Source organism: Sebastes fasciatus, chromosome 1 (genome assembly GCF_043250625.1).
Source record: "Sebastes fasciatus isolate fSebFas1 chromosome 1, fSebFas1.pri, whole genome shotgun sequence".
Classification (NCBI taxonomy): Eukaryota; Metazoa; Chordata; class Actinopteri; order Perciformes; family Sebastidae; genus Sebastes; species Sebastes fasciatus.
Window position 1 is genome coordinate 36,353,527 of NC_133795.1, and position 19,088 is coordinate 36,372,614.

Genomic DNA, 19,088 nt, shown 5'->3' on the forward strand with positions numbered 1-19,088 from the left:
GAATAAATTCACAATTACTGCCGACATTCAGTTTTGTTCAGTTTGAAATGTCTATTGAACTGGGTGCACCCTAAAAAATAAAAGTAATCCCCAAAATAAAATGTTCAGATCCAATTGTCTTTTGAGGTCCTTCCCCACAGTCCTGCCACACTGACAGCAAGGCAGATGAAAGTTGAAAGCGCTCCTCAATCCAGGTGCTCAGCACGGGTAGCTCGCCATCCCCCTCGTCAGGGAGAGATTCCAATCCAAATCCGGAGTTCAAGGGTATCCAGAAAACCTAGCCTGTGTAAAATAACACGGCTTAAAATAATAATAATAATAATAATAATAATAATAATAATAATAATAATAATAGCTTGGATTTATATAGCGCCTTTCATGAAACCCAAGGACGCTTAACAAAGACATAAATAAACACAACAAATGTAACAGTAGCTAGAGGCCATAGGCCTTGGTGAAGAGGTGGGTTTTGAGGAGTCTTTTGAAGGTGTCCAGAGATGGTGCATTGCGGAGCTCTATGGGGAGAGAGTTCCAGAGGGTGGGGGCTGTCACACTGAAGGCTCTGTCCCCAAAAGTTCTCATTCTTGTGTGAGGGACGGAGAGCTGACCCGTGCCTGAGGATCTAAGGTTCCGGGGCTGTGTGTAAGGGTGGAGGAGGTTAGATAAATACTGAGGAGCCAGGGCGTTGAGGGATTTGTAGGTGAGGAGGAGGATCTTGTAGGTGATGCGGGACTTGACCGGGAGCCAGTGGAGGTGGATGAGTGTGGGGGTGATGTGCTGCCAGGGCTTGGTGCGGGTGAGAACCCTGGCAGTCGAGTTTTGCACATACTGGAGCCTGTCCAGGGCTTTGCTGGGAACCCCGGACAGAACTCCATTGCAGTAGTCCAAACGGGAGGTGACGAAAGCGTGGATGAGGGTTTCTGCCACAGAGTCAGAGAAAGAAGAATTATAGAAGAATTGCTATATATATAGCAATATATGCAAATCTATCCAAGCTCTTAACTGTACAGTTTAATTTGATCAATATCAACATATAATACAACTTTTCAATGCTTAACCCATGAATGTAGGAGAACTGTTGCATCACAATATTAACTTGCATCATAATATTAACATATGAAATATGTCAACCTCACTATTATTATAAACCACTCAATAGTAAAGTGTAAACAACACTATTAAATGACTATTTCATAATTGTGAACCCATTTGAGTTGTAGATTATTATGCAAACAACCTACAGTTTAAACATTAAATACTCACTATATGTGAATATTGTGAGTAAGGCAATGTGAATACTTTCCCTGTCACAACACTGACACCTTGCGTTGATGCACACAAGCAGCACAGGGATGAACAGAATCAAGCTAATCTCATAACCCATGAACTTCAGCTAAAGAATCCCTCTCTGTCCACACAATGTAAATAACACACACATATTACACACACATATTTCTTTCTGCCTCTATCACCAAAGAAATACAAAATATCATTTTAGAATACAGCTCAGTGGCAAAACATTTCGCTATGCCAGCTCTCAGAGCATTTGACTCGTGTTGCCATGTGCGGCGGCTGCTTTAATGTTTGGAACGCACCGAGAAAAGAAAAGAATCAAACGATGCTCTCAGATGTTCTCAGGTCGCTTCAATAGGTGACGGAGCTCTTACTGGCTCATATATAGTTTTACTTCTCTCTGTTCAGTAGTATATCAAGTATAAGTAGTAATAATATCACTCTGTAAATCCAGCTTCTCCGCTGCTCTCTCATCAATCTCCGTGTTTTCCACACTGCGTCTCTAACCTGAGTGAGGAGGCGGGACTTGGGATGTTTCTTCTTCTTCTCTTCTCTCGGTTTCTGGCGGATCGCAACCAACTTTAAGGTGCATACCGCCACCTACTGTACAAGAGTGTGTAACATCATGTCATTTGCACTTTACTCCTACTCTTAAATTCTATCCACCAATCCTGTGTCTCTTAAGAACATTAATAATGCCTTCCTGGTGCCTTCAACCCCCTCACCCTCTGTTCCCAGTATCCCCATCAGATCCCAGTCCCGTCCCTCCTCTCTGACTTGGTCCTGTAGTCTTTTTCTTTCAGCCTCATACTTTTTACATTGAATTAGGATATGCTCCACATTTTCTTTATCACCACAATCCCCACACTTGTCACTGTTCCTTTTCCCCATTAAAGCCAACGTGCCATGATTTCTTCCCTTCTGTTCCTTTCTTTATACGTCTTTGTTATGACCGACTTTTGTATTTTGAAATATCTCCTTCCTTTCTGGTCCTCCTCCCATCTTTTCTGCCATATCTCAACTCCTTTCCTTTTAATCACAGCTTTTCCTTCTCCTTTCCCAAGTAAAACTTTTACTGTAATGTCTTTTTGCAGTGAACTTTTTGCTAGTTTATCTGCAAACTCATTTCCTTTCACCCTCTCGTGTGCTGGAACCCAACAGAATAATACATCTATACCCCCTCTGTGTAGTCTTAGCAAGCTATAGTACAGTTCAATGATTAGATTTTCCCTTACAGCTTTTGTTGAATGTATACTTTCCAAAACAGCTTTTGAATCTGTGCATATCACCACTCGGTCAGGTCTGACCTCCTCCACCCACTGCATTGCAATGATGATTGCCACTATTTCTGCTGTGTACACTGATACCTGGTCTGAAAGTCTTTTGGAAATAGATATTTTAAATTCTGGAATATATATACCGACTCCCACACACTCCTGTTTATTTTTGGATCCATCTGTATATATTTTGAGATAATTATTATAGCTGTTCCTTAGGTATACACTTGTTTTAACTCCCACTTCATTTACTTGCCATTCCCTTTTCTTTTCAATGATACTCATGTCTATTTTAACTTCTGGGAGCAGCCAGGGGGGTACGCTGCTTATTGGTGTCGACCTGGTGAACTCGAAGGCCTCCAATCCATATGTCCGCACTTTTTCTTCCATTGTCCATCCAAATCCATACCCTTGAAACTTAGAGTATTCCCAGCAGTTTTGAATTGTTACCTTTGTAGGATTTTCTTCTCCACTTCCTTTTAACCTGACCCAGTATGCTAGAGCTAATTTCTCTCTTCTTAATTCCAGTGGTCTCTCCTGCTTCAATTAATACTGCATTAATGGGTGTTGACTTGATAGCTCCGATACATAACCGTAATGCTCTACACTGTACTCTATCCACTTTTTGTAATGATGTCTTTGCTGCTGCTTCATAAACTATACAACCATAATCCATTGTTGATCTCATGTTCGCCCTATATATGTCAATCAATGACTGTTTATCTGCCCCCCAGTTACATCCAGCCACAGCTCGTAGTCAATTTATTACTTTTTTGCATTTTGTTTCCAGATGTTTTATATGAACATGCCATGTATATTTACTGTCTAACCATAGACCCAGATATTTGTATTCATTCACCCTCTCCATCAACTGACCATATAATGTTAAATTCTCAGTATTAATGTTTCTCTTTTTTGTAAATATCATAACATGTTTTATTTGTTGACATTTTGAATCCCCACTCATATGACCATTTCTCTACTTTCCCTATTGCTTTCCTTATATTTTCCATCACATATGGCACATTTCTTCCCCTCATCCATATTGCCCCATCATCTGCATATATCGCTGATTTGATGCATCCATCTAAATTTTCAAATATATCATTTATCATTATGTTAAACAACACCGGGCTGATTGCACTCCCACTTGGAATGTTTGACACCAATAGCAACAGTTATTTCACTTTGAACCAATGAGCTTATTTGTTAAAGTTTGTTAAAGTTAGAACTCTGAGCAAAAACGGAAATAAAATAAACAATGATAAATTAATTTCAGAATAAAATATAGAATGTGGTTATTTATTAAATAAAAGGAATTTTCAGTGAGGGAAATATCTCTAAATGTTTTAGAAACAACTGGTTTTCCCAGAGGGTTACATCATGTTTACTGCAGCGATTTTACACAACAACTTTATGAAAACTAATATGGTACTTGGTGATATCTGCACACTATTAGTAGATATTATTAAAACTATTGGCGCTCTGTTCTGCCATTCTTTAATGCTATTTGATATAATCTTGGATTTCTACAACCGATGATGATGATTTCATCAGCTGCTCCACAGCTGACTGCGACTGTCGGAAGTCCGGTCCTCTCCTCTCAGATCTCCTCTGAGCTCCGGTGGTGGAGGGGGGGACATGATGGTGAGACAGCGCTGATGAGATATTGAGTGGAATTTGCTTTGAGATTTGAGTTGATCTTTTACATTTGTAAGGTGCTTATGTAATAGTTATGGCTCACTAGCACAAAGAACACTGCTGTTTTAAATGTTTATGATAAAGTGGATATAAGTATGAAGTGAAGTTAAATGTGTGAGAGGCATCATTATACGTATAATGACATTTAATGTCTACAGTCTGGCTTCAATTCATCTGCGTCTCCAGTTTCCCCTGTCTCGGTGCCTCCATAATATGCGTACGCACGGGTCAAAGTTTCCGTACCGGTGCGCACGTCCTCCCGTCAAGTTTGTTTTTATAGATCACAACTGTTGCGTGGGAAGTGGCGTACGCACATTTCAGGCCCCGTTTTGTGCGTACGCAACGGTTATAAATGAGACCCCAGGACATTTTCCGTTAAGTTAACCATCAGGGGGAGGGACGCAATTGCGGACCAGGGGCCTCATGTATAAAAGATTGCGCAGCTTTCACACTGGAAGATGGCGTACTAACAAAATTGGAAAAGTACGTAAGCACAGAAATTTCCACATGTATAAAACTGTGCGTACGCCTGTTCCTGAGTACCTTTCCTTTATACATCTCAATGAACGTGAAATTGAGCGCAGCTGCACGTGCCACTTGGTCCGCCTTGTCTCCTCCCATTAATAACTATGCAAATGACTATAAACACGCTCCATGCTGTCACCTATTGTCCAAATAACGACGGCAAATCACGCTGGAAAAGGAACAAAAAGAAGAACGGTCAGCTGGGCCCGAGCCTCGACTGCTGAGGGGCGGCGGTCTGTACGTGTCCTCACTAACGCTGTGCTGTGAGTCACAGAGAGAGATTGTCAATACAATGAAGAATATATATGCAACGAATTAAAAAGAATGAATGAGGTTCTTGGTGGGATAAGTTATATATTAAAAGACCTTGTTGAAAAATAAATGTTTGTCTCAACTCACCTCGTTGCTTTACATTCTGTGTGTTGCATCTAAACGGCGCTGTAAAGCTGCTGCTTTTGGCTCATTGTTAGGTGTGCCAGGATCCGGTTCATCCATCTGTAGCTCCAGGGGACACAGGCTCACCACGGTGGTTTGCCACATTGTGCAGACGCGATTTTGGTTTTGACACGGTGGTTAAGGCAAGTCATCTCTGGGAAATTAGTTTAAATGTGTTTTTGTTGTGCCTTCTGATGTTAAATATTATGCGCAAACTAGTTAAGAAATATGTGTTTTTTTTGGATCCCACATCATAAATAAAACTCAGTAAGTTGAGTGGAAAAAATATTTTTACGCATTTAGCGAGTTTCAGTACTTTGTAGTTTGACACTGCCAGATGACAGAGTTTGGAGGACGGCCCGCACATTTTCACGACTGGTCTAGAATTTACGGCACGGTTCGCACATTCTCACGTCACGTTGACTTTTATACATCCCGGCGTGAGCGTGAAACACAGCGTACGCAACATTTTAGTACGTGCGCACCGTTTATACATGAGGCCCCAGGGGAATCTTAAAGTTACTCCTGAAGGATAACCACAAAAATCGCAAGCGATTCAAAGGGAGAGGGGAACACTAAATGAAAACAGGCCTAAAGGAAGGCTCCCTACACTCAATATAACTTGAAAAGACTAAAACTAAAACACCGCTATCGAGCAGCTGACTAGAACAGAGATCCTGCAGGTCCTTTCAGCTGTCAGCATTCCCACGCATTTTCAGCAGGAAATGCATTTTCTAGTTAGTATTATTAGACTGCAAATCAGCCACGTTGTAAGTGTGGCTCCGTCTATTTCTTAAAGATGCCCACTTAAGCTACAGAGTCCAAGCATGTAGTTGACGCGTTTCAATAAAGCTCCGTAGTCCATGTTCTTCATTTCAACCGTTTACTGAAAATCTTTCTTTAGTCTTCAAATACAAAAATGGCAACAAAATATCAAAAACATAAGCAGTAAAAAAGCAAGAACAGTAATATTAAGCACGGTATATTAAGCACGGTATATTAAGCACGGTATATTAAGCACGGTCAAAGACTAGTGTGCTCTCCAGGCTCCATGGCTTCAACTGAATCGTTTAAAGAGCACATGCAGCACAATTTAGCTTTCGCCCAATCAGAATACAGGACTGGCTGCAGTCACAATTGGTCCTTATTGAGCACACTGCAGTGAAACTACAGAGTTATTTATCTCAAGCAAATAAAACAAAATGTAAATTAACCACAGATATTTCTACTGAACAAATGGCTCTAACATAACCTGCCCCTAATTGACTAGGCTGTTAGCATATCAATTATCAAACATAAATGCTTCGAGACATTGTCCACTTATACAATACTAATACTAATACTTATACAACAAACTATAAATCCTTTTTTCAGGTTTTAAAGATACATATTTGCTTTAACCTAAACAGATAAATGTCTTTAACTTATTCAGTCTCTTTTGATCTTCACAATGCCTCCTCCAAGAGGCATATCTTAGTTATGGGTCTCTCCAATGTGCTTGTCTTCGTCTGAACACAGACACTGCGGACGGTTCCTTTCGAGTCTGGCATTATCTTGACGATTTTTCCCATTATGAGGCTTGTAAGGCGCTGCTCGGCTAAAGATCTGTTATCAGGCATTTTTAAGTCTTTGTCTTTCAGTGGTAGTCCGATGCAGTAGTGACCATCAACTAGCTGTGTTGATCCTTTCACTGAGTCAAGGAACTGACGGTCCTCCTGTGACATCTCAGTCTTATCATCGTATCCTCTCTCTGGGAAGTCTGCATTGTACAGCTGAGTCAACAGGTTTTCCACTTTGGATACTGAAATGCGATTGACTGAGTGACTCACCATTTCTAGGTTGGCTGTAGTGGTGCCTCTGAGTGGACCGTTGATGACCCATCCAAGAGGAGTCTTCACTGCATACGGCCCATCACATCTGCTGTTTATTATCTGCTGGGGCTCCATGGCTTTAAAGGCATCAGTACCAATAAGCAAGCCGACTTCTGCTTCGATATGCGAGATGCGAACTTCATGCAGATAAGGCCATCGATCCACATCTTTCTGAAGAGGAACGTTGTCTTTTTTCACTGGTATACTTGGTTGAGTGAACGCCTGCGGAAGGTCTATGTAATTCTTCCCTTCCAGGCTGCATACTTCCAGATCTGACAGAACGTGAGTGCTCACCTTCTTTTCTGATGCCATAGTAGTGAGTAAGAGTTCCGCTTTCCTTCCTCGGAGGTTAAGCTGCTGCCTGACCTCATCGGTACAGAAGGTTGCTGTGCTTTCTTGGTCTAAAAACGCATAGACCTGGATCACCTTGTCACTTCTTTTGGACTTTATTTTCACTGGTACTATGGAAAGGATATTTTCTCCATTACCTGCCCCAGTGTCTCTGCTGCTTTCATGTTCTGTTCCTACGAAGGCGCTTGTGACCGCGTTAGTAGTTTCTGTATTCCTATTTTCATCCTTTTCGGACAGAACTGGGAATTCCTTCACAACATGCAAAATGCTTGGGTGTTTTCCTGAACACTCCTGGCATTGCATTCTCTTACGACAATATTTACTCATGTGACCTGGTGTGAGGCATCCAAAACAGAGTCCTTGTGATGTTAAGAATTTGATTCTGTCTTTGGGAGTCTGTTCTTTTATCTTCTCACAAAACTCCAAGGTGTGGCTTTTATGACAGTACATGCAGGATTTTTGGAAAACATCAGATAGTTTGGCTGAACCATACTTCTTCTCTTGTGGTTGTTGAGCACCACTGTGTCTTCCAGCCGGAGAGACACTTGTAGCAAAACTGATGCTCTTGGGGTTACTTGTCTTAATGTTTATCTTAGGCTTCCCCTTTCCTTCTACGCTGACATCCAAAATATCTCCCAAAAGTGGGTCGTTGCTGACCTTTGCTTGCCAGTTGATGAAATCCACCAGGTCGGAAAACCTGGCTCTTCTTCCTGTTTTTGTTTGGATTTCATATGCTCGATTTCTCCACCGTTCTTTTAGTTTGAAGGGGAGTTTTGAGATGACAGTCTTCATATTGCTAGGGTTGTCCATCTCATCCATGTAATCCACATCACTCATAGTGTTTCGACATCCTATGAGGAACAAAGCATATGCATTTAATGCTTTCCTGTCTTCTGATTTTATCTGAGGCCATTCAAGAGCTTTATTCATCAAGGCTGTGGTTATTCGCAGCTCATCTCCATACTGTTGTTGAAGGAGCCTCCTAGCTTCTCTGTAACCTTCATCTGGCCACATGTGTTCACAACTACGAACAAGGTTAAGAGGTTCTCCACTTGTGAACTGCTGCAGGTAGAACAACCTATCTTGTGCACTAGCAGTCTTGTTCTCAATAGTCTGTTCGAATGCCCTTATAAACGAACGGTAGCTGAGTGGATCTCCTGAGAAAGTTGGAACATCTCTCTGTGGGAGTTGTGACATGTTTTGCTGCTTGACTAGCATTTCTGTTATCTCATTCTGGCGCTGCATTATTTTGGAGATGCCATCAGAGGAACCTGCTTGCTGTGAAGGGTCTGGAGGTACTACTGAACTAGCTGCTCTCTGAGGGGGAGGTACTGCTGACCTGGCTGCTTTAAGAGGCGAAGCTCTGTGATGATCATTAGCAGTCTGAGCTGGGTGCTTTGGGCCTACAGGTGCTGGGAAACTCACTTGTGTCTCACCATCTTCATCTTTAACATACATGTCCTTTAAACCCACTTTGTACTTGCTTTTTGACTCGTAATATTCATTCATGCCATCTTGACCATCTTCATAATCTGCATACACCTTTATCTTGGCGTCTGATGCAGCAATCTTGGCATCTAGCTCCACTTGCTCTTTGCGCGCCTTTAAGCGTGTTTCTTCCATCTCAATGTCTTGACGTTTCTTTAGAAAGGCAGCACGTGCTAACAGCTCTTCCCGCTCTGCCTGCAGCTTCAAACGAGCAGAACTTGCACTGGATGCTTGTGATGCATGGCTAAGCACAGAGCTTCTCTTGGATGTGCGACTGATGACCTCTGAGATGCTATCACTTGGCTTTATGTCATCATCATCCTCATATTTATTGCTATCATCATTCTCTTCTTCAGGATGTCTCTTAATCTTTTCAATCCAGTCCTCTGTTTCCTGAACAAAGTTCTCAAAGTCCACACATTTGGGCATGTACCAGTTACACTGCTCCTCTTCTTTATCTTCGTCTTCTAGAAGAGTTCATATTTCTGCATTAAGCTCTTTAAATTCTCTAAAGAACTTCCAAAAGATAAATAATGCTTCATCTTTAATCATTTCATTATTAACTCTATCTTTCTTGAGATTTTCAATCTCCCTTCTTTTACGAGTGAGATGAGCCAGCTTGCCTTTTCTTTCATTCTTAAGCCTGTTCACTTTTTCTTCCACAGCCTTTGCCGTGGGCTTTGGCTCCCTCTTCTGGCCGTTTCCTGCAACTTCCATTATCTACGGCGTCACTCTTGCCAAGGTTTAATGCACACAAACTGTCTCGTTTTCTTCAAAACGACAGCTTCTCACTCTTCCACAATATGTCCACAGACGTTTTCAAGAGTTTTAACATGTGCACTTCAAAGAATGACCACTGCAGCTTAGTTGCAAAACGGCTTGAGGCTTAATTGAACATGGCTCCAGAATGTAAGGACATTGTAGACTGAGATCTTCATGTACTCACTTTCCTTTAGTGCACAGCGATGAAAATCAACGTGGCTCTTATATCCTTGTTACGTGAAGAATTATGTCCATAATCCACGTCTCTTTACAAAGGGTCCATCCATATGCTTCGTTTCCTTAACGAGCTTAGTCTTTGACTAATGTAAGTGTGGCTCCGTCTATTTCTTTAGATGCCCACTTAAGCTATAGAGTCTAAGCATGTAGTTGACGCGTGTTTCAATAAAACTCCGTAGTCCATGTTCTTCATTTCAACCGGTTACTGAAAATCTTTCTTTAGTCTTCAAATACAAAAATGGTAACAAAATATCAAAAACATAAGCAGTAAAAAAGCAAGAACGGTAATATTAAGCACGGTATATTAAGCACGGTCAAAGACTAGTGTGCTCTCCAGGCTCCATGGCTTCAACTGAATCGTTTAACGAGCACATGCAGCACAATTTAGCTTTCGCCCAATCAGAATACAGGACTGGCTGCAGTCACAATTGGTCCTTATTGAGCACACTGCAGTGAAACTACAGTTATTTATCTCAAGCAAATAAAACAAAATGTAAATTAACCACAGATATTTCTACTGAACAAATGGCTCTAACATGCACATTTTATCTTAAACTATGTTATTCAAATTTAAGGAAATCATTTTGAAAGATGTCACAACTCAAATATGAATTGAGAATTTGTGCTTACATCAATTCCTCAAAGTAAGCATGCGCAAAATATCCAGAAGTGAGGCTCTACTCAGCTGCTGCACTGCGTGACCACTGAGACCATGACGCCTTCTCTGCACCGACGGTGACTGTTCGGCCAGGACGGAGCAATCTGTTTTAATAACTCCATTACAAAATTCATAATTATTATGTAACCCGGGCACTTAGCAGAAACCCAGGCTATTACAACCCGACAACGCCACTCTGGGAATTTCACCCAGAGCATAACCCAACCAAGTTACACAAGTTCCTTGATAAAGAGACGGGGCAGAGACGTGAGTTTCAAGTTTCAAAATCAAATAACTTTTATTTGAATTAAAAAATGGTGATTAGTTGCTGCAATGATAAAAGCTGCAAGAGAGGCCAGGCTAGAAAAATAATGTCCTTTATTACAAAAATAGAGTTAAAGTGTTTTTAAAAATGTCACTACACCACTAACCTTACCAGTACAGGAGGAAGGGTGCCAGGGAAACCCACAGGAGGAATGGAGTGAGGGGAGAGGAAATGCAGAACAGTTCACCACCACCACCAGTAGTTGGAAAAACACACAGTTACTTCCACTCACACTGCAAGGTAAAGAGCACACAGGGGTTAGGAGGACACAGCAAGCCACATGCAATAAGAACCCCAACACAAGAAGAATCCCTCCACCCACTGACCAACCACCTGCAAGGATATAGCAACCCAACCGTCCTGTTAACTGGCAGAGAGCTAGGAATGTTCACTTCCCGATTACCTCCACAACAGCTGGTTCACAGATAAACTAGATAAATGCCCCCTCCCCTATTACAGCAAGAAACCTATGTTGGTGTTGGGCCACCACTTTAAACAAAAAGAAAGAAACAAATTAACAAAAGCAAAACACACTAACCACAAATGCAGAAGTTAGAGGTAAACGGGTAAACAGATTATTAAAAATAAATCAACATACAAAAGCCCAATACAACCAAAAATAACTTAATAACCAGAAATAGGAAAAATAAAATAACTAACTAAGGGACAAAAACAGCAGTGGCAACAGAGCTCCTCCTTCGCCACGTACAGCCAACTACGTCACACAGGAAGCACCAGTTTCCTCGTTCCTCGAGCCGCAAGTTACGGTGACCAAACAATTGGCCCACGTGTGATCCTCCAGCACGCCAACGCACACACACCGTATCCTACGCTCTTCATATAAAGCTGCATGAGCATTAGAGCTAGGTAGAATCAGATTCTCATGTGCAAGATGCAAGTAGAATCATATCTAAATTTAGTCCTCCGCCGCTAACCTCTGGAACAGCTTACCTTTTCATATCAACAGCTCAGACAAACAGAATAGTTGAAGTCGCTGCTGAATCTCTTTTTGCTGGCGTTTCATTAAGTTAATTTTCTGTTGAGTTGCAACTCCTTTACTGCTGTTATGTGCACATTATTACCTCCTTCAAGGCCCGAGGTTATGTTTTCATCAGCGTTGGTTTGTCTGTTAGCAGGATTACTCCAAAAGTTCGTGATGGATTTGAATGAATTGTTTTGGAGGGGTGGAGTGTAGCACAATGAACAATTCATTAGATTTTGGTGGCGATCCGGATCATGATCCAGATTCAGGATTTTCTTTTAAGAATTCCAATCAGCCTGAGCATTAAGACCACAGGGTATAACACATGCGCAGTGTAGCTGATGACACGTTGATGACGCGTGACCCCGCCTTCTTCCTTCTGAGAGCAGAGAGATACGTGTGTGGATGTCTGGCGAGACATCGAGGTGCGACGGGAGCTGCTGTCCGTCCGTGGTGAGAAAGAAAAAAAAGCGGTAGATGACGGGATGAGAAACGACGTAGTGTAACGTTATACAGACATAACAAGGCTGCTGAATGAGAGAGGCATCCGGCGATACGTTACACAGAAACACACCGTGTTACAGTTTTTCTCGATTGTTTACACACATTTTCTGAAAGCATGCCTCATACTCTCAGAACTCTACACACAAATCAAAAAACACACACACACAATGGGCAAAACCCCTCAATTCTCCTGCAAAATGAAACTTTACATTCAAAACAATGTTATTTCTTCTCAAAATGGTATTTTGTTTTCAAATGACACACACAAACCATCATATGAATAGACATTCATAAGAACCAGTTGAACATTGATGTGCTCAATGTAAAACACTATGATGAATGGAAAACACTTCTTCTCCATTCATCATAATGACTTAGGCCTTTTTTTTGTTCAGTGTTACACTTACTACAGACAGTACATACATAAGTGTGTTGTAAAATATTTTAGAATATTGTTTTTATACTCAGAACACACAAATACACGGTAACAAATATATTTTATTTTCCCCACAAAAACTATGTACACAGTGTACATCCCAACCAACACAAAGTTGCACATACAGTGGTCTACATACAAAACAACAGAAGAATTTACTGTATACAGTTACAGTAAAAACAAACTATGCTGCATCCTCTCTTCTGTTTCGGTCTGGCCACAGCACCTCATCCACATCACAAGCAATGTTTTCCCTGGCCAAGCAGCGGCGGAAATATCGCTTAGCATGTCGAATCCAGCCATGAAAAGCATCAACTGATTGCTAATTGTAACACTGTGTGACAGGTGTTTGCCCATGTGATGAGTCAGTGTGCATAATAGGGCAATTGACTTTAGAATTTTGAATGACAGTGTGTTCCTTGTGAAAACGAGATTTTCTTCATGAAAATTGTGCCAAATGCAGAGAATTGTGTGTAGTGTTTTGAAAAAAGTGTGTTTTAGAACTGCAATTTGAGTGTAAAGCAGGAATTGTGCTTGTAGTTTAGCAGAATTGGTTCAGGGGGTTGGTGCATGAGTTACATGTTGTGGTCATTGTGTGTCAAGTACCAGTATTTGTGTGTAAACAATTGAGAAAAACTGTAATAACAAGCCGACCACCTCACGGTACCGCCAGCTGTGAGCTGTGATCTGTTTTTAAAGTCAGGCACCTTGGTGGAGGTCTGCGCTCTCCGAGTGCCATTCTAGTGTTTATTGTCAAAATGTACATGTTCAGCACTGCGGTTGTTTTTAAAACGTGCTGAGAGAGAGAGATAAAAAATTATAAAATGATGGATAGTGACCTTTCAAACATTCCAGGGTCAAAAACAGGAAGAATGTGAAATGCCATAAACCTAAGATGGTAAAAGGTGAGGGTCAACCCAGACCTACACACTACCAAGACCTACACACTACCAAGACCAAGACCTACACACTACCAAGACCTACACACTACCCAGACACCCTAAAGACACCTTAATAATTAAAGACACAGATGTGAGTTCTTTTTTTGTTATGAAGTTTTCTCTATAAAACCTCCCTGGTCAAGACCTGTACAGCATCACTTGGGGTAATACAATATATTGTATTAACAAGTTTAGATTCAAGGAAAGACAGAGGTTCTGTAGGACATCTGAAACTCAAATGTGTCCACCAGTTTTAGTCGTCATCAGCCTGACAACCCACAGTAGTCATCATGGTAAAAAGTGTTATTAAGTTTCTCAAAGTCTGGTGTTTTATGGAGAAAAAAAGCCTGAACTACAGGATTCTCTCTATTATTGTAGATTTGTTAAAAAGAAAAAGTAGTAGGAAGAAATTCCCCAAACTTCCAGTTATCTAACAGCATTTTAAGCATGGGCTTTTTTCTTTGCTCAGATAATGAAACGAAGAAGCTCTTTCACCCCAACAGATATGTGTTTGAGGCTTTGGAGCTCTGAACAAACTGGAAAAGGAGAACACTACATAGACTTGACTCTTTCTATGTTGTTGTCTTTAGTCAAAGAGTGTTAAACTGAACCAAAAACCAACATCTCTGCCGACACCAACGTCAAACAGACGCGAGTGTCAGAAACAACTTTATATACAGCTTTGCCAGGCACACACACACACACACACACACACACACAGACACACACACACACACACACACACACACACACACACACACACACACACACACACACACACACACACACACACACACACACACCGTCTGGTGATCCACCTCATTGTGGCTATTGTAATGCATCTTACACAAAAATCCAAGAGATTTGATCAATACACACTTTAAATCAATCTCATGTATTGCAACGAACAAAATAAATGCACATAAAGAAAGAGATGTAAATATGTAAAGAAAGAGATGTAGAGTCCATGTGGCAAGACGGTTTCATTCATGTATCCAAAACAGTTTAAAAAGCCATAAATCCACAACAGTTGTTGTGTTTAAAGCTGCATGATACGGTTTGAATGAAGAACAAACAATAGTCCCGTTTGTGTGCTCTCCAGGTTGCTCAGAGAATCACCAAAGCACCACAGCTGTGGTTATACAGAGGAGACAACAAGCCCAGTGAAAATAAAACGTTCTGAACACGGTGTAGAAACAAGTGTTGAGCGTATCGTCAGAGGAATAATACGAGCTGAAGTGGAGAAAAAGAGCGTTCTTCTATCAGTATGTGGGGAAAGAAGTTGGAATTTGTATTCAATATATGAACTTGTGATTGTGTTCAATAACTATGATAACAAAATCCTCATGTCACAACTAATAAGTTATGTTACCTTTTAGTTTTAATCTTTTTTTAGATTGTTTTTAACAGAGACTGACTGACTCTAAACATGAACACTGGACTTTGTGGTGTTTCAGGAGGAAAACTGCCTCAGTTATTCTCTCCTAGTCACATTTACTCCATCAGCTTTGTATGATACCCTGGAAAAAAGACAAGAAAAGACTTAGTTCATTCTTGTTTATTGATTATAGAAACCTTCAGTTTGTTCACACATCCCATCAGTAAAGTCTGCTAAATGACTCTTGTTCAATGATTTCACGTACAGATTCATTTTCATCCACACAATCAGTTTGTTTGAGCAGAATCTCAGCGATGTAACAGAGAATAATGATTTCCTTATTGATTATGATCATGATAATTACAGTTTCATTAAACATCTTAGGATCTCGTTTGTACGTCGATCTGGACGACAACATTTAGTCTGCCCAACAAATAAATGTGATTCTAGATATCTTTACAAAAAGTGGTGAGAACAGAATATCTATGATAAGAAATAAATCACTAGACCTTCCTTTAAGACCCGTGCAGTGGAAGAGAAACAACAACACACACACACACACACACACACACAACACACACACACACACACATATATATATATATACAAATATTCATCAAACATTTAGAGCACAGAGAAGTTTACAAAGTAGAGCCCATAATGTTTGATTGACAGCTGATCTCTGTGCAGTGAAGACATGAAAAGAACAAGACTCAGTCTAAAGCGAGTATCTGTCTGGACCGTATCTGGTCAGGATGTGAATTTGTGGCTCAATTGTTACACAAATAATCAGTGGTCATGTCTATCATGTTTTATGAACAGTTTTTTCCACTTATATCTTAATGTTTGATTGAAAGACAACTTATAATGATCAAATTGCATTCAGTAATAGTAAATGGTGACATTTACTAGTCAGTATATTATACATTTTATACAAGGTGTAAATGTATCATCATGACATACAGTCTGCAGGTTAAAAGTATTTCAGCTTTTTATTAAAGCATGTGTATCAAAAGCATTCATCATATAAGTGGTGTGTAACAATATATACATACTTACAAAGTTGACGTCATCACTGATGTTGTTGCTGCCGTGTTTATTCCTAGATGGAGTGTTGATGGAGCAGCTACAATGTTAGCATAGCCTGGCACTGATCGATCCGGACTCCGTTCAGAAAACAAGCATTTTAAAAGTTGTTTGCTTGCTGTGTTGCGGACAGACCTGACAAAGCATGAATTCACTCTTTTTACAAATCAACATCATAATATCGTTATTTCGGCATCATTTTGATCCGTTTATTGATATTAAATCACAGCACAGTGTGTTTATTTTGGGTTCATACCGCAGTAGCGACGTGTGGCTTGCTAATGTGCTTCCTGCTTGGTGTGAATGCACGGTGGTAACACAATACGAAGCACAACGTAACGTAACTTAAACTACTATAAACAATAGCACATGCACAACAACAGCACGATGTAATGATTCAATGAACCGCTGACACAATCCCCAGAAAACATAAACACTGAACTGTTCTCCAGCTTTTCATTTAGAAAGAGCAACAACCAATGAGGAACCTGCAACAGTCGCTGATGAATCCTGTAACTTCATCACTCAGTCAGTCAGTCAGTGACACACTTTAGTGTTTGTAGGGCTGGTCCTCTGCGGTCCAGACACAAATCAGCTCTGCAGCAACAATGATGGACACCAGAGAAGTTTAAGAGTTAAAACACTGAATTTAACCCTTAAATGACTTCTGTCTATTTCAGTTTACACAACTCAGCAGTGTCTCCATCATAACCATAAAGCCTAAGTCCAGCATAGAGAGGCTCAGTGAATGTGGTCTGGACTCTGTGGAGGAGAGTCATGGTTTCAGAGACGCTGTAGAAGGACAGAATACCTGCACTGTGATCCAGGTACACTCCTACTCTGGAGGACGGAGGACCTGAGACGGGGGTTTGGACTTTGTTGTACCAAAAGCTATAACTGTTTTGTTTACAATCTAACGCCCAAGATTTATCATTGTATCCAAACAAACGTTCACTCCCCCCCCCTGCTCTCCTGATACTCTTGTATGTGACTGCTACATAAACTCCTGTCCCTCTCCTCTCCACCTCCCAGTAACAACGTCCAGTCAGACTCTCTCTACTCAGGACCTGATAACATCCAGTGAATCTGTCTGGGTGACTAGAATAAGACTGATGTTGTTTCATTAATGTTGCTTTTCTGTTCCCCTCAGATAATAACAGCTGTGTGTATACTGTGTTTGGATCCAGTGTGATTTCTCGTGAATATTGTAAGAATCCAGCTCTGGTCTTGGGCTCTGGTTGTGACAGTAAAACATCCACTTCAGTCACTGTCTGTGAGACGTTTGTCCATTTCTCTCTCAGAACGTCCTGTAGTTTATCTCTGACTTCTGACACAGCCGCCGTCACGTCCTCAAAGTAGCTCAGAGGACGGATATTGATGCTGGATGTAGATTCAGTGAGTGGTGACAGTGAGGGGTAGTTAAGAAGAAACTGGTTGTGATCCTCTGTGTGTGACAGCAGCTTCATCTCAGCGTCTCTCCTCTTCAGCTCAGTGATCTCCTGCTCCAGCTTCTCCTGAAGCTCTTTGACTCCACTCACTTCACTTTTCTGTTGGGATCTGACCTGCTGCTTCACATCACAGCTTCTTTTCTCCATGAGACGGATCAGCTCGGTGAAGATCTTCTCACTGTCCTCCACTGCTTTATCAGCAGAGCGATTGACAGCCTCCACCTCCTGTTGGAGCAGCTTCACATCTTTCTCTCTGTCCTGGATCCTCTGCTGGATGTTGAGTCGACTCACCTCCAGCTCTCTCTGCCTCTCGGTCCTTTCTGCTGCAGCTGAGACGGTGTCGTGGCCTTTATGTTCATCCACAGAGCAGAGATAACAGATACACTGCTGATCAGTACGACAGAACATCTTCATCACCTCGTCGTGACGAGAGCAGATGTTTTCCTGGAGCTTCTTGGAGGGCTCCACCAGCTTGTGTTTCTTTAACGGAGCTGAGTCATAATGAGGCTGGAGGTGTTTCTCACAGTAAGAGGCCAGACACACCAGACAGGACTTGAAGGCTTTCAGTTTCCTCCCAGTGCAGACATCACAGGCCACATCTTCAGGTCCAGCATAACAGTGATCAGCAGGAGCAGCTTGGAGTCCAGTCTTCTTCAGTTCCTCCACTAAAACTGCTAACATGGTGTTTTTCAGCAGGACAGGCCTCGGTGTGAAGGTCTGCCTACACTGAGGGCAGCTGTAGATCTTCTTCTCATCCTCTCCATCCCAGAAGCTTTTAATACAGTTCATGCAGTAGCTGTGTCCACAGGAAGTAGCCACCGGATCCTTCAGTAGATCCAGACAGATCGAACAAGAGATTGCTTCCTGGTCCAGCTGAACTCCTTTCTGCGCCATTTCACCTCTCAGTAGCAATGACTGTCTGAGTTTCACTTCCTGAGAACCGACACTAGTTTGAGCTCTGATGTAATCATCATGTGTTATGTTGGTTACACCCACCTTCAAACTGTCGATCTGAAGGGGAGGGAACAAGGAAATAAGAGGACCGATTGTAGCTGTCTGTGTTTGAGAGCAGGAAGAGGAGGGAGGAGTTATCAAGCTATGAATCATTCCAGGACGAGGAGCAGCACGACTGACTACGTCCCAAATCACATACTTTTCCTTTTTACTTCTAGTACACTGCAGCTGCCCTTACAAAGTACGTACTGTTGCATGCAGTATGAATACAATATATCTGCTGTGCAGAGGATTGTGGGTCAGAACAGCCAGAAAAGCATGCTGGCTTTCATACTGTAAAATGTGACCAGATGTAGTAGGACATCCTGGTATTTTTGGCACACTGCATTTGACATACTATGTATTGGGACATAAGAAATCTTTTTTTCTGTCATAC

The 19,088-nt window shown here is 41.4% G+C and overlaps 1 protein-coding gene across 1 annotated transcript; it reads right to left on the reverse strand.

The window, feature by feature from the left end:
- Positions 1-15,332: 15,332 nt before the first annotated feature.
- On the reverse strand, positions 15,333-18,613 carry LOC141774360 (tripartite motif-containing protein 16-like). Its single transcript, XM_074646989.1, has one exon. It carries the CDS (start codon positions 18,590-18,592, stop codon positions 16,922-16,924), a length of 1,671 nt encoding a protein of 556 aa, XP_074503090.1. The 5' UTR covers positions 18,593-18,613; the 3' UTR covers positions 15,333-16,921.
- Positions 18,614-19,088: the final 475 nt, after the last annotated feature.